The 25,477-nt window shown below is 45.6% G+C and overlaps 1 protein-coding gene across 2 annotated transcripts in view; it reads right to left on the bottom strand.

The window, feature by feature from the left end:
- The window catches only part of KCNH7 (potassium voltage-gated channel subfamily H member 7), a 397,870-nt gene that overhangs the window by 84,389 nt on the left and 288,004 nt on the right, over positions 1–25,477 (bottom strand). For both annotated transcript variants that reach the window (XM_066575930.1, XM_066575931.1), the window contains 2 exons: positions 19,041–19,466; positions 2,747–3,146 (listed from right to left, as the gene is read on the bottom strand). In XM_066575930.1, coding sequence (XP_066432027.1) covers positions 2,747–3,146; positions 19,041–19,466 — 826 coding nt within the window. The remainder of the gene's footprint in view (positions 1–2,746; positions 3,147–19,040; positions 19,467–25,477) is intronic.

Genomic DNA, 25,477 nt, shown 5'->3' with positions numbered 1-25,477 from the left:
AGAAATCTGTGGCTATTCTACAGCGGATTTTACTTTTGATCCGTTTGAGGATTTAGCCTCGTCAATAACAACATCTGTGCAGAGGATTGATAAAAGAATTCCGTGTGGAAACGCGTTGGAAATTCTGCATGTGCATTTTACACATTGAGGCCTCAGTCACGGGCACCGCCGATGCGCCCGTGTGACTGACACCAGCAGACGGACGTACCTGCAGACGGCCGTCTCTCTGCAGCGCTGGAGGAAAGAACATGTGACCAGCTTCATTGCCGGTCATGTGTTCTTTTATCAGCGCTGCAGAGAGACGTCCGTCTTAAGGTACGGCCGTCTCCTTCCTGCAGTCACACGGGCGCATCGGTGCCGGTGTATGGGTGCCGATGCGCCCGTGTGACTGAGGCCTAATAGGGCTAAGTCCACCAGAGGATGCAACGCAAAGTCAGCGACAAAATAAACGCAGATATATGCTATGCTTTTAGACATGGAATCTGCTCAGAAAATTCTGCCATGTGAACATTCTCTTATCCTTTAAGGATTTTTTATTTTTTTTTGCTTCCTTTTTGCATTGGCAACTTTTTGAGCTTTTGTTTCTTCTGCATTACAAGTTTTTCACTTTTATGCTGGTCTCACACGGATGATCTAGATTTGTGGGTTCCAGTAGCAGAATCTGGTTGTGATCTCGCTGTGACCGTGTGTACTTTATTTTCCTGTACTGTGGATGACCATGGATACTCGCCGTCGGTCATGCGCAGTCCAGAATTTTTTTTTAATGAATTGTTTTTCCCGTGCCATCGCTATGTGATAACAGGGTACTTGCGGTCTATCCGCCATGTCAATTGTGGATGGGCTGTGGGTTGGACAGCCTCCATTGATTTCAATGGAGGCCGTCCCCGCGGAGTCCACAGCAAAATAGAGCATGCAGCGATTTTTCCTCCGCTAGTGGAAATCGCATTTCGTTTTCGCGAATGTGAAGGATAAAGCGATTTTTACATACTTTTCAATGCATGCCGTTTGCTTCAGATCATCCGTGTGGATGCCAACCGTGGATTCCACTATTCAAATCTGCCCATGTGGGACCGGCCTTAGGCATAATTTTTGAGTACATTTATACGTAGAATTTAATTTGTTTGAATGTGTTAAAAAGAATCTCTGTCTTAATAAATAACACAACTTTGCTAATATTACATCACTAGGGGGATGTCTAGAGGGAAAAGAAAAGAATACTGCTCAAACTGCTGCTCACATTCCAACTGTGCCCGATCACCACTATTCTCCACTTACCCCACATCACAGACACGTGAGCCCTGCAACCAATCACGGCTCGCTTCGGCCAGTGATTAACAGCAGTGACCTCATGTCCAGACATCAGCTCTGTAGCAAGGAGACAGGGGAGCATTGGGAGAACATGGTAGGTGAGTATGCCTTCTTATGTTTGTACAGCCAGCTGAACACTTTTATTTTTTTTCTCTAAACACCTCTTATTAGGTCATTATGAGTAAGGGGATACCAAATACGTGTATATTTTTATGGGATTTTTTTGTTGGTTTGATTTATTCACTTTTATTTAACCCCTTTCTCCCAGGAGATAAGCCCATGCCATCAGCATTGGATATTGTCTGTCATATACAGCTGGTATCCCATTGTACGTCTGACCTCAGCCTTGTGCCGTTGGGTTTCCATGATAGCCAAGGGCTTGACAAAGACATCCAAGTCTACCAGAGACATGTGCGTACTAGGCATTCTAGAGGCATGGCCTTATATTTCACCTGTCTTCTTTACACTGCCTGGCAACTATACTTTGGAATTAAGTATTTCAAAGCATTATATAAGGTATAAAAGAATCTTAGCTTCTAGTCCCTTAGGGGACAAAAGAAGTTAAAGGTGTTACCTTGGCTCTTTTCAACTGATGACCTATCCTCTGGATAGGCCATCAGTAGTTCATGGACAGGGGTACAAATATTTTATTGCATTTTATCTAACTTAATTTAAAGGGGTTGTTTGGGCTAATTTCAACCAGTGACCTATCCTTCCGCCACTCAGGACCCCCGTCCATCAGCTGATTGTCCAGTTCGTTGTCCAGTGCAGCAGGCTGGATGTTGTCATCAGCGGACAGAGGAGGAAGTGGGAGCATCGGCTTCACTCCTATTGAAATCAATGGGAGTGTCATGCTGCTATTCCACTTCCTGCCCAGGACAGGATGTCAGTAACAGGAGCAGGAAGAGGAATAGCAGTGCAGCACTCCCATTGATTTCAATGTAAGTGAAGCCAGTGCCCCCACTTCCTCCCATGTCCACCGATGACAATGTCTGGCCCGCTGCACTGGACAGTGGGCTAGATGATCAGCTGATGGATGGTGGTCCCAAACGGTTGGAAGACAGGTCACAATTTCGAAAAAGCCCAGAAAACCCATTAAAATAAGTGAAATAAAATTTAATAAAATAAATGTAGCCATTAAATAAATAAAAATTCTCATCATAAAAAATATATTTTATCACAGCACTTGTAACAATCCATGCAAAAGAGATGACATATTATTTAAACTGCACATGGCGTGAAAAAAAGCCAGAAATACTGGAAATTTGAAGCCCAGGCTTCAATGAATGGAGAAGAAATTGATGGTGGCCATTCAGTGTGAAACAAAACCCCTCCATAACCCCATCCCGACATGGTGCAGTGGACTATGTATTCGCTTTGCACCTCCCTAATTGTCTTCAATAAGTCATTACAGATAAGCCGATTTCTTTGTACTTACAGCCAATCAACATAACACAAATGGAAAAGATTTTCTCCGAGTTGGTGTTGGGTGACACATTTCCAAAGCCCACGCTTGTCAGACTGCTGAATGTAAAGTAAAGGGCTGTCACATACTTGTCCTTGATAGACGGGCCAGAACTGGGATCGCTGTAGTTGTACGGTTTCTTTATTTGATCTCCTAAAGCATCCAGCCAACTAATCTTGTGAATTAAGTAAGGTCGTTCCACGTTGCCAATTGCATACCAGATGCAAGCGAGCCAGTGCGCAATTAATGCAAAAATGCACATGAGCAGCATTAGGACTGCAGCACCGTATTCTGAATATCTGTCCAATTTTCTCGCAACTCTGACCAAACGGAGTAACCTTGCCGTCTTTAAAAGTCCAATAAGAGTGGTGGTCTGTGAAGATAAACATACTGAGTTACACAATTTATTTATGGATACGCTGTACAAATACTCTACACAACTAGTTCTATCAGTATGAATGGTTACGAGCGAACTTTTGAAAAGTTTGGTTCGGCCAGTTGGCCAAATTTTTGGTTTGGTCTGAGTTTCGTCCGTATCACAATCGGATGGAACTCGTATGAGAAACTCGCCCATGTATAGGTCTTTTAGGGCTCTTAGACAGGGTTATACTCCAGTGTTCAGGACTAGTGTTGAGGAAACAGAGCCAGTAGAACTCATGTTTCAGGCGGAACATGGCTAATAGTTTGGTTCAGGTTTGCGCCGGACCGGATTGCTCAACGCTAGTTATGATATTAAGGTTTTTTTCTACTATGATTTTGGATATTCTTCTTCCTAGAGGTCTGTTCACACTAATATCATGGCTACCATTTTTACAGAATCTTGCATTATAATCTACCAGGTAAGGTTGAGGAGAGCTAAGAGTGGGTTCACACCAGGACTATGTCTATCCATGGTTTGGCTCTATCCTAGGACTCAAACAACAGAGAAACTAGAAGTGCCAAATCTGACATATGCTGACCCTCAATGACGCCAGGCAAATCTCATTGACTATAATGGGGTCCATCTGGCTTCTGGCAAATTGCCCAGAATTTTTCTAAATGAGACAGCGCAGCATACGGCAAAACTTCATCCTGGATTATATGTGTCGAAGGTTTGGTAAAGGAATTCTGCCTTGTTCCAACTAAAAAGTTCAATGCACAAGAAGGGTCCAAGGTGCCGTTAGACAAGGTTTCCATTGCCTTACTGTGCAATGCATAGGCACAAAACAGCAACAGTTCGGCACACAGGCCATTCCTTAATCTGTAATAGCCTGTAAAAGAGGCTCACACAACAGGTGATACCAACTGAAAGAATTTGTTTCTGATGTAGAAGCTGTGTGGCCAAAAAACCCATCATAAATCCTCGTCAATTTGTGGTAACTGGCTGTAAAGCTTGATAACTCGGCCCAAAATCATGCTCGCTAAAGCACCTGTTGCACCTATGATATAGCTACCCCTTCCCTTCTCGTAGGCTGGGTTCAAATCTGCATTAGAACCTCTGGAAGAAAAAATGCTGCATTTCAGCCAAACAGTCGACGCTGTTTGGTTCTATCCAAAGACGGAACAGTTCAGCCGCAGGGATTCCCCTTGTGAAAGTGAAGAGCAGTATGCATGCGCCAATGGGAGTTGGAGCCTTTACTTCCCAACTGGCCTATGGAGACAACAAGTTAGTATACGCCAACTCATGGGAAAAGAATTGTGGGTAACTATGTTACAGTATACTGACTTTGATATAAGGGCTCCTTCACACGAATGTAAGTATTTTTGTGCTCATCTCAGCGCAACATATTTCAAATATGTACGAGGATTTTCGTGCGCACAGCAGCACATTTAATTGTACTTTTTGCGCATGCAGGGCATGCTCATTCAACAGACCATCATGCTCTGATTAAGGCTGCTTGTCCACTGGCGGATTTGAATTGCGTTCCCCGCAGTGATAATCCGGCCGCAGGGAACGCAGTGAAAGCTCTCCACAGCGTTGCTATGGAGAGCGCTTCCCCCCTGTCCATGAGCGGAGAATCATTGCGATTTTCCGCTTGCGGCCGGAAAATCGCAGCATGCTGCAATTTGCTGTGATTCTCCATGGTCAGGCTATCTGTCAGATAGGCTAACAGCAGAGATCCGTCTGCCAGCTCCTGCTCCCACGGATCTCCACCGCGGGATACTGTAATGCCCGTGGACAGGCAGCCTTAAATGGCTATTTACCTAATGCGTTCCAACTGTGTTCTTTTTTTCATGGAATTGCGCTGTGTACTGCACATCCCGCTTCATATTTGCGCACCCCCCATAGACTTCAATGGGGACCTTTGGTATGCAAATGCACAGAAAGATAGAGAAGAGTTCTATTGTTTTGCACGTGCAAAAAAATGGAATGAGAACGAACCCATTGCAATAAAAAGGTTTTACTCTATGGGTACTATACACACAAATTTTGCGTGAAGCTGGCAGGGCTTACAATGCTGCAAAAATGAAGGATCTGTGCATACTGTATAGGGAAAGATGATTTTTTAGGGAGACTTGAAGGTATCTATTCTACATGCTTGCAGTATAAGGGCTCTTTCACACAAGTGCATAAACGGTGCATTTTTACGGCCGAGCAATATCCGCGCGGTTAAATAATTGGTTTCCAATGCATCAATTCATACAGGCGAATATACTGTGCATAAATACGTTGGACCGTGAAAAATGGAACATACGTGACCAAAATATGTGCCGACGCATATACGGTGAGCAAAAAGATAGCGCTGGAACCGATTTATGGCGGTGGCTCCCAGAGACTCCTATGGGAGCTGGACAAAGAAAGGGAGGAGGAGGCATTTTAGCAGCATCCAATGCTGCAAAAAGCTTACAGGTAAGTCTTGTAGGCATTGGAAGGCGCCCTGAGGATTTTGGCAGAGCGATGGATTTCCAGGGTGCGACTTATTTTTTCGCTAAAAAATGTTGCTCCCGGTCATTTGAATGGGTGAGAAAAACAAAGGTTCATGCAATTTTACGGCGCGACAAAGAAAACAGAAAAACGCACACAGCCGTGTGAAAGAGCCCTGAACCTGAAGTGACTGAAATGAGGAGGTAGATGGGAGCTGTTAAATGCCATAGACACAGCCTGACTAAGGGCGCCCACCCACTGGCGATTTTTTTCCCTGCGAAATTCGCAGCATTTTTTTCTCTGCAGGGGTCTATGGGAATGTTAAAATCGCGATCGCGCAAAATCGCAATTTACCGCGAAATCGCGATTTTGCGCGATCGCGATTTTAACATTACAAGTCCCATAGACCCCTGCAGAGAAAAAAATGCTGCGAATTTCGCAGGGAAAAAAAATCGCCAGTGGGTGGGCGCCCTAATTAGGAAGAAACCTTCCTCTATCACACTGCTTTCTAGGGCTATATAAGGAATAAGTAGTATTTTAATCACGACTCCTCAAGACGCCAGAAACCAGAAAAGCATTTCTATTTTTTAATGATAGGTTAAATGCTGTAGTCGGCATATTTAGTACCAGCATTACGCTGACACCATAGAATGCCTGCCGTTCATTATATGTCCTCATTCAGATCAAGGTGGTTATTGCTGATATGGGTTATACAGAGGCATGTCCCACATTCTGATTACATGACTAATTTTGTAAGGAATAACAAGAATACGTGTTGTGTTAGATGTCCGCTGATACAGAATGCTGATCAGTACAGAAATGATGAAGAATGAGGTTGCTCAATTTATGAGCTCCTGGGGCATACAGACCATAGAGACGGTTAATATGGGTTATATTAGGGTCAATGGAGACAGAAAATCCTTTCCAGGTTGCTCTCATCCAGGTTTTAATTATCTTTTGATATAGCAGTTTGTACAATATAGCAAATGGTCCTTTATAAAACTATATATGGACGGCTCAAGTCCTCTAGAGCAGTGTTCCCCAAATCCAGTCCTCAGGGACCACTAACAGGTCATGTTTTCAGGATGTCCTCAGTGTTGCACAGGTGATGTAATTATTGTCGATGCCTCAGACATTGCCACAGGTGTTCTTACTATAGGAGATCCTGAACATGACCTGTTGGTGGTCCCTGAGGACTGGAGTTGGGGAACCCTGCTATAGAGCTCTGTCTCATAAATGAAGTTCTTGAGTGGAAGACCCTCCTCTATGATGAACATAAGCCCTAATTGGGCATATGGAAAGGGAATCTCTTCAGGAGACAACGGGGCTTATATACTGATATGGTCTAAGTTAGACTAGAAAGTCTTATATTGCAACAGATTTATTACAATGGCTCTGCTGAATAATAAGTTGTGTAGTCTGACATTATACTACTTTTAGTTTGCTTAGTTTACGTTAAAAAAAGTGCCATTTTTGGTACATTTTTGGCACATGGTGTTGCATTAAGGCCACATCCCCTTTTCTACAAAGGAACATCCCTTTGTCATATACAGCAAAAAAATATCTAAAACACACAGTAAATGTGACGTAAAGCATGTTTGACAGTTTTCTTGCACAGTTTGTCCCAAAAAAACTGTCGAATTTTCAATAGTAAATAAGCCGCAATTACATTAATAATGTTAGAATGAAAACTTATACAAAATTCCAATCATTTGTTTCAATTCTGTACCATTTTCAAGATCACTATTTACTGTTACTGAATAAATAAAGAATATTCTTTATATTGAGATACTGAATACTGATACATATGTAATAATTTTCGTTATGTGACAGTTTGTTACAATTGTATCTAGGCAATCAGCTGTGAGCTAAATAGTCTTGGCTCCAGACTGATACATTTTCCCAACACTGATATATTAAGGCAAACACTCCGGACAGGTAAGAGTGGTTTCACACCTGCGCTGGGGATTCCGCTTTCCTGCTACTTAGAGAGCAGGAAAGGGGAATCCCTTGCGGCCAAACGCCTCCATCTCTGGACGGAACAGAAAGTGATGGACAGACCCCATTGACTATAACGGTGTCCGTCTGCTTTCCACCCAGCTTCTTGGCTTTTAGATGGAAGAAAAAGTGCTGCATGTGGAATATTTTCTTCCAGTATTTTGTGCCAGATCTGTGACACAACCTCCAAACGGAGGTTTTCGATACAGATGTGAAATGGCTGCCTTAACATCTGGCATGAAATACTGGAAGAAATATCACTGAGCAGAAACCAAACAGACCCCATTACAGTCAATGTAATCTGTTCCGTGCCATTCGTTTCCGTAATAAGACAGATCCATTCAACCAGGGGATTCCCCTTTTCTGCTCCCCAAATGGGGCAGGAAAACGGAAATCCCATCACCGATGTGCAAGTGGCCTAAGACAGTATGCAGACAGTTTAATTAGTTTAAAGGCAATGGACACTTTTGCACTGAAATTACTTTTACTATTTATTTGCTTCCTAGATGCAAAATTAAGCAACTTTTTAAATAGTCTACCTCAAAATATTTTGCTTCTGTGGAATCTGGGTAACTCCTCCACTTAGCTGGTTGTTCTACTAAATCTAACATAGATAGGATAGTGTGCTGTTCTGGCTTGTTGCCTCTTTTTACTTTACACCTCCCTTCTCTCAATGTTGGAGATAGGAGTAAAAATGGGGAAGAATTTGCAAATGGTAGGTCAGAGTGTGGAAATGGTGAAAGAATCCAAGTTTTCAGGAGGGGCAGATCACTAAGACTGTAGATAGGGAGGAGATCACATACAAGGCAGTGAGAGAAGAATACGTGGGTTGTGAAGAGGTGTAGAGAGAAAGTAGAGCACCTGTGGCAAACTCTGCAGAGAAGGGCAAGGGGAAGGATCACATTATCCTCAGCATTAGTATCTATCAGCACAAAGAAGTAGACATCTCTCATGGGCTCAGAAGTGGAAATCAATACAAGAATAAAGCTGTGCTAATACGAGAGCTAGTGAAGGCAGTAGCATCCTCCACACACAGATCACACATCCTGCATGTGTTGTAAGAGAAAGGTATGAGACTAGAAGTAAACTGCGAATTGCACTTCAGGGACACTGAAAATGAATGAAGGAATGAAGACTGCAGATTGAAACTTAGTGCAATACTTTTTTAACTCAAGGTAACCACTAACATGTGCAGATTACTTTTTCAGTGTGAAAGGTATTCACAGCCTTCAGGGCCTTTTCAGACATCCGTATATTGGCTGGGTTTTCACGCCCGGCCGATATACGGTGTCCCTCTTTGCAGGGGAGGGATGCTGGAAGGGCCAGGTGCAGTGCACTGAGTTTCCGCCCCCTCCCCGTCCCTTGTCACTATTTGCAATAGGAGGGAGCTGGACAGGGGCGGAGCTAAGGTCTAGAAATTAGCTCCACCCCTCCTATTGCAAATAGTGGTGAGGGGTAGAGAGGGTGCAGAAGCTTAGTGCACTGCTCACGGCCCTTCCAGCATCCTCCCCTGCAGAGAGGGACACCATATATCGGCCAGGCGTGAAAACCCGGCCAATATACGGACGTCTGAATAAACCCTTAAGGAGGATGGCCTACATTGGATACAATTTCAGAAAACTCTTAGCTGTAAAAAGTTCTATGGGTTTCCATTCACTGATAGCAAGCAGAGATCTTGAAAAATAATGAAGGATTGAAAAGATATATTAGACAGTTAGAGAACATTTCACTCAGAATTTTTAGATGAATTATGATGTATAGTGTATTTTTAGTTATGGCTAAAAATAAAGTATTACATTAAATATTTTCTGTTAATTATACACTGAGTAAAAATGATGAGAAATGAAATATATCTCTCGAGACTCCATCATCCATATTTAAACATGAAAATCTCATGCTAAATCACAATTTTACATAATAACTGTGGAGGGTAGAGCACCAGTGATATAGCCCTGGGTTTCTTTATATACTTTCAGGAAATAGCTCTATACATATCATTATTTTATTTCCACTATTCATTTCCTTGCAGTAAAAATTTTAGTCATTCAGGGATTGAGGATCATAAAAATGGTTCCTTGTGGATATTCAGCAAACCAGATACTGCTAAAGGAATATATATAACTCTCGCTAAGCGCCGATGTGCAAACACCCCTCTTACACTGTGAGGTTTGATTGGTCGGCAGGCAGTTTGTTTCCTCAACCGGCCAATCAGCCTTTATTGTTGTATATAAATTCCGGCACCATTTATTTCTCTCAGGACTCATTCACACGAGCGTATATCAGCCCCATCTTCACGGCTGGCCAGTATACGCGACCATCTGATGCATTGGATTCCAATGTGTCAGTTCAGATGGCTGATTTTCGGGTGTGTAAAAACGGTCTTCCGGAAAAGATGGCACATATGGTGCACATTCAAGTTGGCCGTTTTTATGCCGGACACAAAAGATAGTTTTGGACTGGTCTTTTCGACCAGAATACGCTGGCTGGTCCCATGGACTCCTATGGGAGCCTATAATGGCTGCTGAGAAAGAGAGGTGGAAGGGAGTTGATCAGCGTCTCTGCTAAACTCCCTCACCCTTCCTTCCCCTTCTCGACCCCTTGCCAGCTGTTGGCAAAGGGAGGGGGCGGGACTCGATGGGAGATTAGCACACTAGCTCCTGCCGCCTCCCATTGCTGACAGCCGGCAAGGGGCGGAGAGAGGGAGGAAAGGAAGTTTAGTAGAGTTAAACTCTCTCCCTCTGCCCGGCAGTATTCCCGGTCATGGCTGCCTTACACTCATGCGATTTCCAGCTATGACACGACCGACCAAGGGTCGCGGTGCCCGTGTGAAGGAGCCCTTATGCTGGAGTTCTGCTACTTACTGATTGCCAGATAAGTCAGGTGCTCCTTCATATTAGTTTGGTGTAACATCTGCTGCCTAGTGCTGCTGTGGATATTGTTTTACATTTGTTACCTCCGTTTCACCTAGGGATTGTATTGGTAGACTCCATGTTCCAGACGTGGGGCGGTCCTCGTCCCATATTAGTTAGGGTTAGATTTCCCTTTCTCAATCTGTGCTTACATTATTAATAGAGATGAGCGAGCACCAAAATGCTCGGGTGCTCGTTACTCGGGACGAAATTATCGCGATGCTCGAGGGTTCGTTTCGAGTAACGAACCCCATTGAAGTCAATGGGCGACCCGAGCATTTTTGTATATCGCCGATGCTCGCTAAGGTTTTCATGTGTGAAAATCTGGGCAATTCAAGAAAGTGATGGGAACGACACAGCAACGGATAGGGCAGGCGAGGGGCTACATGGTGGGCTGCATCTCAAGTTCACAGGTCCCACTATTAAGCCACAATAGCGGCAAGAGTGGGCCCCCCCCCAACAACTTTTACTTCTGAAAAGCCCTCATTAGCAATGGATACCTTAGCTAAGCACCACACTACCTCCAACAAAGCACAATCACTGCCTGCATGACACTCCGCTGCCACTTCTCCTGGGTTACATGCTGCCCAACCCCCCCTGCACGACCCAGTGTCCACAGCGCACACAAAAGTGTCCCTGCGCAGCCTTCAGCTGCCCTCATGCCACACCACCCTCATGTCTATTTATAAGTGCGTCTGCCATGACGAGGAACCGCAGGCACACACTGCAGAGGGTTGGCACGGCTAGGCAGCGACCCTCTTTAAAAGGGGCGGGGCGATAGCCCACAATGCTGTACAGAAGCAATGAGAAATATAATCCTGTGCCACCGCCATCAGGAGCTGCACACGTGGGCATAGCAATGGGGAACCTATGTGCCACACACTATTCATTCTGTCAAGGTGTCTGCATGCCCCAGTCAGACCGCGGTTTTTAATTCATAGACACAGGCAGGTACAACTCCCTATTGTGAAGTCCCTGTGGACCGACAGCATGGGTGGCTCCCTGGAACCCACCGGCGGTACATAAAAATATCCCATTGCATTGCCCAACACAGCTGAGGTAGTAATGTCGTGCTTAATGCAGGTGGGCTTCGGCCCACACTGCATGCCCCAGTCTGACTGGGGTTCTTTAGATGTGGTTTCAGATGCATTTATAATTCTCTGTGGACCCACAGCATGGGTGGGTGCCAGGAAGCCACCGGCGGTACATAAATATATCCCATTGCATTGCCCAACACAGTGGATGTAACGTCAGCTGTAATGCAGGTGGGCTAAAAATTCATTTGATTACACTGTAGGCGAGGGCCCACAAAAATTGCTGTATCAACAGTACTAATGTACATCCAAAAAATTGGCCATGGCCAACCAAGAGGGCAGGTGAAACCCATTAATCGCTTTGGTTAATGTGGCTTAAGTGGTAACTAGGCCTGGAGGCAGGCCAGTTTAACGAAAAATTGTTTCAATTTAAAGTTTCAACGCTTTTAAGAGCATTGAAACTTATAAAAATTGTTTAGAAAAATTATATGAGTGAGCCTTGTGGGCCTAAGAAAAATTGCCCGTTCGGCGTGATTACGTGAGGTTTCAGGAGGAGGAGCAGGAGGAGGAGGAGGAGGAGGAATATTATACACAAATTGATGAAGCAGAAATGTCCCCGTTTTGGATGGTGATAGAGAACGATGCTTCCATCCGCGGGTGCAGCCTACGTATTGCTTAGGTATCGCTGCTGTCCGCTGGTGGAGAAGAGAAGTCTGGGGAAATCCAGGCTTTGTTCATCTTGATGAGTGTAAGCCTGTCGGCACTGTCGTTTGACAGGTGGGTATGCTTATCCGTGATGATTCCCCCAGCCACACTAAACACACTCTCTGACAAGACGCTAGCCGCAGGACAAGCAAGCACCTCCAGGGCATACAGCGCGAGTTCAGGCCACGTGTCCAGCTTCGACACCCAGTAGTTGTAGGTGGCAGAGGCGTCACGGAGGACGGTCGTGCGATCGGCTACGTACTCCCTCACCATCCTTTTACAGTGCTCCCGCCGACTCAGCCTTGACTGGGGAGCGGTGACACAGTCTTGCTGGGGAGCCATAAAGCTGGCAAAGGCCTTGGAGAATGTTCCCCTGCCTGCGCTGTACATGCTGCCTGATCTCTGCGCCTCCCCTGCTACCTGGCCCTCGGAACTGCGCCTTCTGCCACTAGCGCTGTCGGATGGGAAGTTTACCATCAGTTTGTCCACCAGCGCCCTGTGGTATAGCATCATTCTCGAACCCCTTTCCTCTTCGGGAATGAGAGTGCAAAGGCTCTCCTTATACCGTGGATCGAGCAGTGTGTACACCCAGTAATCTGTAGTGGCCAGAATGCGTGTAACGCGAGGGTCACGAGAAAGTCATCCTAACATGAAGTCAGCCATGTGTGCCAGGGTACCTGTACGCAACACATGGCTGTCTTCACTAGGAAGATCATTTTCAGGATCCTCCTCCTCCTCCTCTTCCTCCTCCTCAGGCCATACACGCTGAAAGGATGACAGGCAAGCAGCATGGGTACCGTCAGCAGTGGGCCAAGCTGTCTCTTCCCCCTCCTCCTCATCCTCCTCATGCTCCTCCTCCTCCTCCTGAACGCGCTGAGATATAGACAGGAGGGTGCTCTGACATACTGTCTTCCTCCGGCTCTGTTTCCGAGCGCAAAGCGTCTGCCTTTATGCTTTGCAGGGAACTTCTCAAGATGCATAGCAGAGGAATGGTGACGCTAATGATTGCAGCATCGCCACTCACCACCTGGGTAGACTCCTCAAATTTTCCAAGGACCTGGCAGATGGCTGCCAACCAGGCCCACTCTTCTGTAAATAATTGAGGAGGCTGACTCCCACTGCGCCGCGCAAGTTGGTATAGCTCTACGCTGCTCATAGAGTCTGGCCAACATGTGGAGCGTAGAGTTCCACTGTGTGGGCACGTCGCACAGCAGTCGGTGCACTGGCAGATTAAACCGATGTTGCAGGGTCCGCAGGGTGGCAGCGTGCGTGTGTGATTTGCGGAAATGTGCGCAGATCCGGCGCACCTTTCCGAGCAGGTATGACAAGTGGGGGTAGCTTTTCAGAAAGCGCTGAACCACCAAATTAAACACATGGGCCAGGCATGGCACGTGCGTGAGGCTGCCGAGCTGCAGAGCCGCCACCAGCTTACGGCCGTTGTCACACACGACCATGCCCGGTTGGAGGCTCAGCGGCGCAAGCCAGCGGTCGGTCTGCTCTGTCAGACCCTGCAGCAGTTCGTGGGCCGTGTGCCTCTTCTCTCCTAAGCTGAGTAGTTTCAGCACGGCCTGCTGACGCTTGCCCACCGCTGTGCTGCCAAGCCGCGTGACACCGACTGCTGGTGACGTGCTGCTGCTGCTGACACATCTTGATTGCGAGACAGAGGTTGCGTAGGAGGAGGGTGGTTTAGTGGAGGAAGCATACACCCCCGCAGATACCACCACCGAGCTGGGGCACGCAATTCGGGGGGTGGGTAGGACGTGAGCGGTCCCAGGCTCTGACTCTGTCCCAGCCTCCACTAAATTCACCCAATGTGCCGTCAGGGAGATATAGTGGCCCTGCCCGCCTGTGCTTGTCCATGTGTCTGTTGTTAAGTGGACCTTGGCAGTAATCGCGTTGGTGAGGGCGCGTACAATGTTGCGGGAGACGTGGTCGTGCAGGCCTGGGACGGCACATCGGGAAAAGTAGTGGCGACTGGGAACCGAGTAGCGCGGGGCCGCTGCCGCCATCATGCTTTTGAAAGCCTCCGTTTCCACAAGCGTATACGGCAGCATCTCTAGGCTGATCAATTTTGCAATGTGCACGTTTAACGCTTGAGCGTGCGGGTGCGTGGCGTCGTACTTGCGCTTGCGCTCAAACTGTGGCGCTAGCGACGTCTGGACGCTACGCTGAGAGACATTGCTGGATGGGGCCGAGGACAGCGGAGGTGAGGGTGTGGGTGCAGGCCAGGAGACGGTAGTGCCTGTGTCCTCAGAGGGGGGTTGGATCTCAGTGGCAGGTTGGGGCACAGGGGGAGAGGCAGTGGTGCAAACCGGAGGCGGTGAACGGGCATCGTCCCACCTTGTGGGGTGCTTGGCCATCATATGCCTGCGCATGCTGTTGGTGGTGCCTCCCCAGCTGATCTTGGCGCGACAAAGGTTGCACACCACTGTTCGTCGGTCGTCAGGCGTCTCTGTGAAAAACTGCCACACCGTAGAGCACCTTGACCTGTGCAGGGTGGCATGGCGCGAGGGGGCGCTTTGGGAACCAGTTGGTGGATTATTCGGTCTGGCCCTGCCTCTACCCCTGGCCACCGCACTGGCTCGGCCTGTGCCCACACCCTGACTTGGGCCTCCGCGTCCTCACCCGCGTCCTATAGGCCTACCCCTACCCCTCAGCATGGTGTATTACCAGTGATTTGATTTCCCAGGCAGGAAAGAAAGTGGCGCAAGCCTGCTGTAAAACGTAGCTGGTTGCGTCTTATTTTTTTACGTTCTCCACGCAGCACACACGTACCCAGAGCCCCGAGGACTGTCAGAGGCAGGCCAAATATACTTTTTTCCCTTTTTTTTTTAAAGGAAAGGCCCACTGCGTCTATTCAATGAATAATAAGTTTAATAACTGTGTTGTGCCCCTGCAAATGTGTCACAGAACTTTAGTGTTGCAGAGTTATTAACTACAGCTGAGCAAGGAATTTCACAGGCAGGAAAGAATGTGGCGCAAGCCTGCTGTAAAACGTAGCTGGTTGCGTCTGATTTTTTTACGTTCTCCACGCAGCACACACGTACCCAGAGCCCCGAGGACTGTCAGAGGCAGGCCAAATATACTTTTTTCCCTTTTTTTTAAAAGGAAAGACCCACTGCGTCTATTCAATGAATAATAAGTTTAATAACTGTGTTGTGCCCCTGCAAATGTGTCACAGAACTTTAGTGTTGCAGAGTTATTAACTACAGCTGAGCAATTCTGTCCCTGTAGTATTACTGCAGGGCGCAATGCTCTGCACAGCCGATTTTGAAAAAAAAAAAATGCAACACTGCTAACAGCAGCCTGCACAGTACTGCACACGGTTAAATGTAGCCCTAAGAAGGACCGTTGGGGTTCTTGAAGCCTACACTCACTCCTAACACTCTCCCTGCCTAACCACCACTTCTGTCCCTGGACTATTACTGCAGGGCGCAATGCTCTGCAGACAGCCGATTTTGAAAAAAAAAAAAAAAAGTGCAACACTGCTAACAGCAGCCTCCACAGTACTGCACACAGATAGATGTGGCCCTAAGAAGGACCGTTGGGGTTCTTGAAGCCTACACTCACTCCTAACACTCTCCCTACAGCAGCTCCGGCACCAGCAGCACTGTCCCTCAGCTAACTCACAAGGCATCTGAGCCGAGCCGCGGGAGGGGCCGACTTTTATACTCGGGTGACATCTGATCTCCCCAGCCACTCACAGCAGGCTGGTGGTATAGGGCTTGAACGTCACAGGGGGAAGTTGTAATGCCTTCCCTGTCTTTCAATTGGCCAGAAAAGCGCGCTAACGTCTCAGAGAGGAAACTGAAAGTAACCGGAACATCGCGTGGTACTCGTTACGAGTAACGAGCATCCCGAACACGCTAATATTCGCCCGAGCATCAAGCTCGGACGAGTACGTTCGCTCATCTCTAATTATTAAAGGGGTTGTCCCGCGGCAGCAAGTGGGTCTATACACTTCTGTATGGCCATATTAATGCACTTTGTAATGTACATTGTGCATTAATTATGAGCCATACAGAAGTTATCAAAAGTTTTATACTTACCTGCTCCGTTGCTGGCGTCCTCGTCTCCATGGAGCCGACTAATTTTCGGCCTCTAATGGCCAAATTAGCCGCGCTTGCGCAGTCCGGGTCTTCTGCTGTCTTCAATGGGACCGCTCGTGCAGAATGCCGCCTCCGTGTAGCTCCGCCCCGTCACGTGCCGATTCCAGCCAATCAGGAGGCTGGAATCGGCAATGGACCGCACAGAAGCCCTGCGGTCCACAGAGAGAGAGGATCCCGGCGGCCATCTTCAGCAGGTGAGTATGAAGACGCCGGACCGCCGGGATTCGGGTAAGTACTACCCGGTTTGTTTTTTTAACCCCTGCATCGGGGTTGTCTCGCGCCGAACGGGGGGGGGGGGGGGGGGGTGTTAAAAAAAAACAAAACCGTTTCGGCGCGGGACAACCCCTTTAATAGTTTTTACTGTGTGTATATCTGTCCTTTGGGACAGCTTTTAGGTGTGCTTCGGCGCAGACATAGCGCCAGGGCCATATATACCCATAGAGTTAGGACGGCTCCTTTCAGGGGGCAGCTCCCAGCTAGCTAATTTAAAATATTTTTTTCCTTTTTATTTTAACCCCCTCTCCGCCCAACTTCCAAGCAAAATTTTTGGTGGAGTATGTGGGGATGGTGGGGTTGGTTTCACTGATCACGGCTAACATTCTGTTAGGTTGTGCACCTGGGAACTGTGGTTCTACAGGTTGTCATGAGCACAGCTTCACAGGTGAGGGTTAATTGAGCTGGCTGGGTGTGGTGTTTCTCCAGCCAATCCCCTCTGGCCTGCTGCATATAAATACCAGCATCTCTTGGTAGTAGATACTGGTCATTTTAGTGCTTCACTGTTTTACTCTGCTGTAATCCCACTCAGGGCTGGTGTGTGCATGTTAGTCTCTCTCACCTTCCCTGAGGATGGTCTGGACACCTGTTGTCCCTCCCCTCCTTGCGTCCTGGGGTGCGTACACTGAGTAGTGTGTGGTACGGTGACCGTGCAGGTGCATGCATCCACAGGTTTCTCCCTATCCCTTGGCAGGTCCGGCCTCCAGACATCTAGTGTCTTGTGTGTGTGTCATGTGGGTGATGCCTGAAACTGTTCCCTGTATCTCAGCATGGTGGCCGACTTTCTATCCCCTGGGAATGAGTACACTTAGACTAGCTATAGTTTACTATCTGGATGCATGTCAGTTCTGGGTGGAGTTTCTGCTCTATGTGGAATGCAAAACCTTGTGTGTTGGTTTGAACAGTGACATGTTCTGTATGTCTGTACAGGTGGCCAGACATGAGGTGTATGCGCAGTCCTGTTCTATATGGTATGTATAACCTTGTGTGTTGGTGTGAACAGCTATGTGTTTTGAATGTCTGTCCAGGTGGTCAGACATGAGGTGTGAACTGTCATGTTCTGTGTTCAGTGTGTGTGACCAGTGTTGTGTCCTGTGTTTTGTACATATCTCCAGGTTCCTAATCAGGGATAGCCAGGTCCCAGATGAAGACAGTGGGGTTATACTTGTCTGGACAATCACCCTGCTTTTAGGCAGGGGTTCTCTACTTTGCCTGATAAGTAAGGGACAGGTGTCTTTTCATCATTGCCTGGAGAGGTGTAGTTTGTCAGTGCAAATACTATGGATGGTTTTTGCAGTTTTATTAGAACACCATCTTGCGTCCCTACTGAGGCATGGCGCTATAGTGCGCTGAGCGGACATAACACATTCATTATCTGTACCTTACAGGTCTTCTAATCTCTTCTGTAAAGAGCCCGTCATTGCTGCAGGAGAACGCAGTATATGCACCTGGATACCTCCTCGCCTAAACTCTGCTGATTAGTTCCTCCAGAACTCAGGGGCGTGTTGGAGTGGAGGAGATAGGAGGAGGAATCCAATTGCACACAATGATTAGAAAAACTGTAATATACAGATAGTGAATGTTAGCGTGGATGTGACCTGTGCAAACCGTCTCCCCACCTCACCAACATTTTGATAGGAAGTCCAGTGGGGAGAGGGTTAAAACAAGGGGTTCAGGGTCAGTACATCGAGGGACCACCTTTACTTTAGGAGGGAGTGAGGGGAATGGAGAGACCACCAATACTTGGGGAGGGGTTAGGGGCATGGAGAGACCCTCATTGCTCGGGCAGGGGGCCAGGAGCATGGAGGGAATATTAATTTACAGTATGGTAATACTTTTGGATTTCTTAGAGTATTTTTTGGAGTATGTTGGTAGTACAGAGCCACGGTGTGGGGGCATTTATGTATTCACTCTATAGTGATGTTATCCAATCCCAGTAATCATGATATGCCAGTGTTAGCAGTCACGGTATGGTGGTGTTATCAAGTCTCAGACTTTAACAGGGGTGTATTCAGGCCTAGTACCTAGGGGAGCTTGAGCTGCAAATACAGGCCCATGTAACAGTCATCCTCCATTTTAACAAAAAAATACTTGAGAGCAGATCTCCTGAATGTGAGGTTCTTGGGGGTCTAAGCCCATACTTGTTCATTTACATATACGAGAAATACTCATTAACAAAGCCAATTAATATAATCAGGTTTTGCCAGGGCATTACCCATGAGGACACAGAAAATATTCAAACTACCGAAACCTGTAGCTTTCAACACTGATCCCAATTAGAGCTGTCTAATGAAAGTGGGTTGACCTGGTTGGACAAAGTGTTAACATTTTCCAAGACTTAAAAAAATATAAAACAACTTTATACCTTTAGGAATTCAGATGAATTTTACTTACCTCATCCGAGCCAGATCCAAAAATCAAAAGATCGAAGGGTATTGCTGCGACCATGTCTATTAGGAACCAGCCTTTGAAGTAATGAATTGCTATTTTTGCAGGATCGCTGACGACTTCTTCATTCCGATTGACATACGTGGTCCGAAAGTTTATGAGTATATCGATAATAAACATGATATCTACAATTAGGTCTACAACATTCAGAGGGTTGCAGGAATATCCACACGCACGCCTCTTCTGCTCTTCTATGTCGTTAAGTAGGAAGGCAGCTGAATAGGGTGTGAAAATGGCAGTGTATATAACAAGCAACAAAATTAACCAGTCCCATACGGCTTTGAACGGACTATAGTGCAATATAGTAAACTTATTCATACGAGGTGTTTGAAGTTTGTATTCCGGCAAGACATCTGCTCCCAATGACAGGACCTGTGGAGACACATCATTGAAGATGACAATTAGTAAAGATGTATCGCCTTGTAATACCATAAAACCAGGCTTTTTTATTACTCATTGTACTATATCACTGGTAAATTTCACAGCTCTTAATAGGAAACGTATTTTGCAATCTTATTCGATGCTGTCAGTGGAATGAACAAGCAAAACGTTTTTCTGAAGTTTTTTTTAGAATTTTGTAGTCTTGGTCAACCAAGAATTCCTTCAGGAAATCCACCTGAATACATGGGCAATGTATCTACTCTGTGTCGGGCTCAACCGCATGATAATGTTAATGTGTTGCTCAGATAATATCTGAAATAATTACATATTCTTATGGACACTAGCTGCGGTGTGAGGATCAGATCCAGGGTGACGCCAGGCCACCAACCCTGATCCACAATGTCATCCCATCAGCGCATATTCACTGTCATTACAGTGCTGGGCGCCGACAGGGACACATCTCCTGCTGTTTATGGGAAGACTGGTTGGCTGAGAGGTAGGACAGCCCAACCAGCCAATCACCATTGTCTGTATTTATTCTAGCTCCTCCTCACAGAGGATGCTGGTTATACTTCTAGTTGTCTTCATTCTGGGTTTTGTCTGACTCTCTGTCTGAAGGGGTTTCTTTTTCAGTCAGTGTTTCCTGATTTTGACCAGCATATTAGTTATTAAAAGGATGCCTCAAAGTTTGCCAGAATTTGAGTCACTCTTACAGACCAGCTGTCAATGCCAGCTCATAGAAGGGAGTCCCAAGCAGTGGACCTCAGTCTTCGAAAGTCATATAGCAAAACCTCTTTAAGGCTTGGGCTACATGGGGACTTTTATAGCATGACTTTCCAGCTTTAACTAGTGAGTGATACTTGCAACTTTTTGAAGTGCTCTCAGCTGCTTGCAGCTCACAGTATGACCATGTATCGCAACACTGCTACTTAAGCTCAATAGTTAAAGGGAACTTGTCATGTGCCCACAGCATCATGAAGTAAGTTATGGTGCTGTTAGGGAATGTGACAGGGAGCTAGGTGGTGTATTTTTTATACTCACTCGCTCAAGCGATCCAGTGATGTCACCCTCTGAAGTCGTCACGTGGCATGCGCTCTCCTATGCAAGTCTATGGAATTCTATGGAATGCACGCCACCTTCAGAGGGGAACACTGCTGAATTGTGGGGGCAGGTGAGTATAAAAAATACATCATCCGACTCCCTATCATGTCTCCTAACAACATCAGAACTTGATGGTGCTTTATGGTGCTATGGGGACATGACAGGCTCCCCTTAAGACTGGAATGTTGTGCTACAAAACTTCTTCATAAAGTGTTGACTTTACATACTGTATACTGCCCCATCTTGAATATCTAAAAACTCGGTAACACCTCCCCATACTTAAAGTGCCCAACTTGTAACATCATGTCTAATAATCATTGTAGCATTTATTTTCTAATACATCTATACAGTCATTAAATTTCCATTTTTCTGAATCCTCTGCTTCACATCACAAAGCCACCGAGTTTGATGGTAAAATGTATCTTGTTCAGGTTATAATAGGAAGATCACATTAATGTCTTATAAATATGGAGATTTATTGCAGTCTTCATGAAGCTTGTAGAAATTACAGGAAAAATACAGAATAGTTGCATCAGTCAGCCGGCAGTGATCAATCGGTCCTGAAGGTATCCTGTTAGAGGTCAAAGACCCCTTCCTGAGCCTCTGTGTACATCTCCCTTGCTTCCCATTATTGCTTCCTCATGTCTCTCATATTCAAAATATAGATGTCTTAAGACATCTAGGTGTTTTTGCTTCTAGATATATGAGTGACTTCAAATATAGAATTAAAGAGGTTCTTCGGGACTAAAATATTGATGACTTAGGATAGGTCATCAATATCAGATCCTTGGGGTCAGGACTGATCAGCTGTGTGAAGAGGCCGCAGCGCTAATGGGAGTGCCATGGCCTCTTTTCAGGCAATGACATTGTGTTCATCAGTCACATGGCCTTCAGTTCTATTGAAGTGAATAGAATTGAACTGTTCCACCAGGCACAGAGGCGCTACAACATAAGTCACTATGCTTGGTATGCACTGAAGCGGCCACAGTACTGAACTAAGTGCCATGGCAGCCTTTAATAGCTAACCGATGGGGATTTCAAGTGGTGGACCCCCACTCATCTGATATTGTTGGCGTATAGTGAGAATAGGTCATCAATATCTTAGTCTCAGAAGACGCCCTTTAACCCCTTCCCTCCCCATGATGTAAGGGTACTTCATGGGAGTGGGGTACTTCCCGCAAAATGACATACCCTTATGTCATAGGGATAGCACGAGATCATGACAGATCTCGCACTATCCGGCAGTGGAAGCTGGCTGTCACTGATAGCTGGCCTCCTGCTGCAACAGCAGGGGTGCATCGTAGATGTGCCCCCTGCTGGTAACCCCTTCCTTGCTGCAATGAAAGGGTTCACAGAGGAAGCGCACTCCCTCTGTGACTTCAGCCGGCTCTTGCGATGTTATCGGAGAGAGCCTGACTAGTTGCTATGGCCAGATACCGGCGTCCTGTATTGCGAGAGCCTGTGATTGCTGTATAAGTGATGAGGCATGGCAGGACAGAAGTCCTGCAATGCCTTATCATAGCGATCATCGATGCTACAGTGTAAGTCCCCCAGAGGGACACAGATGGTGTAAAAAAAAGCAAAATAATGTACAAAAAAAAATGTAAAAAAATGTTTAAAAAAACCCTTTTTATGCTTTTTCTCATATTAGCATAAAATAAATAAAAAAATCCCTTTTTATCCTGCGTGGCAAAAAGTGTAAAAAAAATGCTAAAAAACTGAGGCAAAATGCTAATTTTTATCATTTTGCCTCCCAACATCCGCGATAAAAGTGATTTAAAAAGTATGTACCCCAAAATCATACCAATAAAAACTTCAGCTCGTCTTTCAAAAAATAAGCTATCACAGAGTTCCATCCATGGAAAAATAAAAAAGTTATAGGACTTTGAATGCAGCGATTTAGAAAAATTTTTTTTCCAAAAGTGGAAAAACCTAAAAAAAATAGAAGAATTTTGGTATCATTGTAACCGTACCGGCTGGCAGAAAAAAATGTAGTGTCATTTATGCTGAATAATTAACGCTTTAAAAAAAAAATCTATGGCAGAATTGATGCGTTTTCTCTCCCTACGATCATAAAAAAAATAATAAAAGTTTTACAATATAGTCTATGTACCGCAAAATGAAACCAATAAAAGCTACAGATCGCCACGCAAAATACAAGTCCTTATACAGCCGCATCGACGGAAAAATGAAAAAGTTATGGCTTTTGAAAAATGGAGATGAAAATCTACTAAAAATCGTTTGGTCCTCAACTCCAAAATAGGCCGTGTTCCTGAAGAGTTAACATACCTATAAAGTAGAATGGTATCTGACCACTGCAGCCTCTGAATAGCAGCAGCGGTCAAGTGGTAGCAGTCTCCATAGAATCATAGAATAAAATCATAGAATGGTAGAGTTGGAAGGAACCTCCACTGTCATCGGATCCAACATCCTGTTCAATGCAGGATCACCCAGACAGATATTTGTCCAGCCTTTGTTTGAACACTACCATTGAAAGAGAACTCACCACCTCCTGTGGCAACCTGTTCACTCATTGATCACCCTCAGACTATATTCCCTTGAGCGTATACCGGACGCCGTTTTCATGGTCAGCCAATATATGCTACCATCTGGGGAGTTAAAGCTCCTGAATGGGCGCACAAATGTAATGTTTGTGCGACCGTTCACACAGCATGGGCCTGGCGCATATACGTCGAGGTCACCATGCCATTGCTCCTTTCCTCTCCCTTCCCCTCGCAGGCTCACCTCTCCTCTCCTCTCCTCTCCACTCGCTCTTTGCAATAGGATGGGGCAGAGCTTACCGCTGCCCCATTCCACCCCCTCCCATTGTAAAGAGCGAGCGAGGAGGAGAGCAGAGGGAGGGAGTTTAGCAGCCACGCTGCTAAACTCCCTCCTACCTCCGGCCGCTGTCATAGGCTCCCATAGGAGCCCATGTAGCAGCCAATATATTCCGGACAAAAAGATAGTTCCAGGACTATCTTTTGGGCCCGACGTAAAAACGCCCTGTTGGCCTGGCTGGGTGCTTTTATGTCTCAGGAATACAGCCATGTGATCTGATGTATGGAATCCAATGCATCAGATCACAGCGTATATTGGCTGTGAAAGCAGCTGGACGATATATGCTTGTGGGAAAGAAGCCTCACTGTCAGAAAGTTCTTTCTAATATCTAATCTGTGTTTCCTCCCTTTCAGTTTCATCCCATTGCTTCTAGTCTTTCTTTCTGCAAATGAGAATTAGAATGATCCCTCTGCACTGTGACAGCCCTTCAGATATTTCTAGATGGCTGTTAAATCTCATCTCAGTCTTCTTTTCTACAAGCTAAACATTCCCAAATCTTTTAACCGTTCCTCGTGGAACATGGTTTGCAGACCACTGACCATCTTGTTAACTCTTCTCTGATGTGTTTTTCAAGTTGGAGTGCCCAGAGCAGGACAAAATATTCCGGATGAGGTCTGACCAAGCAGGAGTAGAGGGGGACAATTTCATCACATAATCCAGACTATATGCTTCTATTGATACATCCCAGAATTGTGTTTGCCTCTTTTGCTATTGCATCACACTGTTGACTCATGTTCAGTCTGTGATCTATTAGTATACCTAAGTATTTTTCACATGTGCTGCTGCTTAAGTGAATTCACCCCGTTCTTTATGTAATTTTTCTTTCTTTTTGACCAGATACAGTACTTTGCATTTCTCCTTGCTTAATACCATTCTGTTAGTGGCCACTTACTGTTCAAATTTGTCCAGATCTTTTTGAATGCTCTCTCTTCGCCAGTGTTAGCCATCTCTTCTAGCTTTGTGTATTTGGCAAACTTGATCAGTTCCCCCTTAATTCCATCCTCTAGATCATTTATACAAATGTTGAAGAACACTGGGCTCAGAACAGAGCCTTGTGGTATCCCATTTGAGACATTCTTCAACTTGGATGTGCAGCCATTTATGACCACTCTTTGAGTATGATCGCTCAGCCAGTTGTGAATCCACCTAATAGTTGTCAATCCCATATTTGGTCATTTTTTCAATAAGGATGGTATGAGATACTTTGTCAAATGCTTTATTAAAGTCAAGATATGCTATATCTACTGCATTTCCCTGATCAACCCAGTCCGTGATTCTGTCATAGAGGGAAATTAGGTTGGTCTACCATGACTTTTTTGTTACAAACCCATCCTGGCTCTGGTTAATTACTCCATTCTCATCCAAGCACTTACATACATACCATTTTGTTTAAAGATCTTTCCCAGTATAGAAGTCAGGCTCACAGGCCTGTAGCTTCCTGGATCCACCATCTTTCCTTTTTTTGAAGCTAGGGACATTTGCTTTTCTCCAATCTTCTGGGAGTTCTCCTGTTCTCCAGGAGTTTTCAAAGATTATGGCGAGTGGTTCAGCAATTACCTCTGTGCTTTCTTTAGTATCCTAGGATTTAATTCATCTGAATCTAGAGACTTGAATTCATGTAAGTTAGCTAAGTGTTCCCTCACCATCTCTCTGCTTATAGATAGCCTGCATTATTTTATTTCTTCTATAGCACAGGGAAGATCAGTTGACGTTATATTTACTTTCTGAGAGAGAACAGATACAAAATAGGAATTTAAATGTTGGTCCTTCTCAACATCATTTTTAACCAATTCACCATTTTCATCATGTAAGCATCCTATAGCATCTTTGACTTTACTTTTGCTTTTGATATACCCCCAAAATCCTTTTTTTTATTGCTTTTGGCCTATGTTGCAAACCTCAATTAATTATCAGCTTTAGCATTTCTGACACTTGCCCTGCAGTTTCTGCAGATTACATACTTCTTTAGAGATTCCCCCTCTCTTTCCATTTTTCCATTTGATGAACATATTTTCCCCCTTTTTAGCATGTATTTAAATTCGGTGTTCATCCATCCTGGTCTC

This window comes from Eleutherodactylus coqui, chromosome 8 (assembly GCF_035609145.1).
Source record: "Eleutherodactylus coqui strain aEleCoq1 chromosome 8, aEleCoq1.hap1, whole genome shotgun sequence".
Taxonomy (NCBI): domain Eukaryota; kingdom Metazoa; phylum Chordata; class Amphibia; order Anura; family Eleutherodactylidae; genus Eleutherodactylus; species Eleutherodactylus coqui.
The sequence above is the reverse complement of the archived record's forward strand: the minus strand, read 5'-3'. Positions and strand labels throughout refer to the sequence as shown.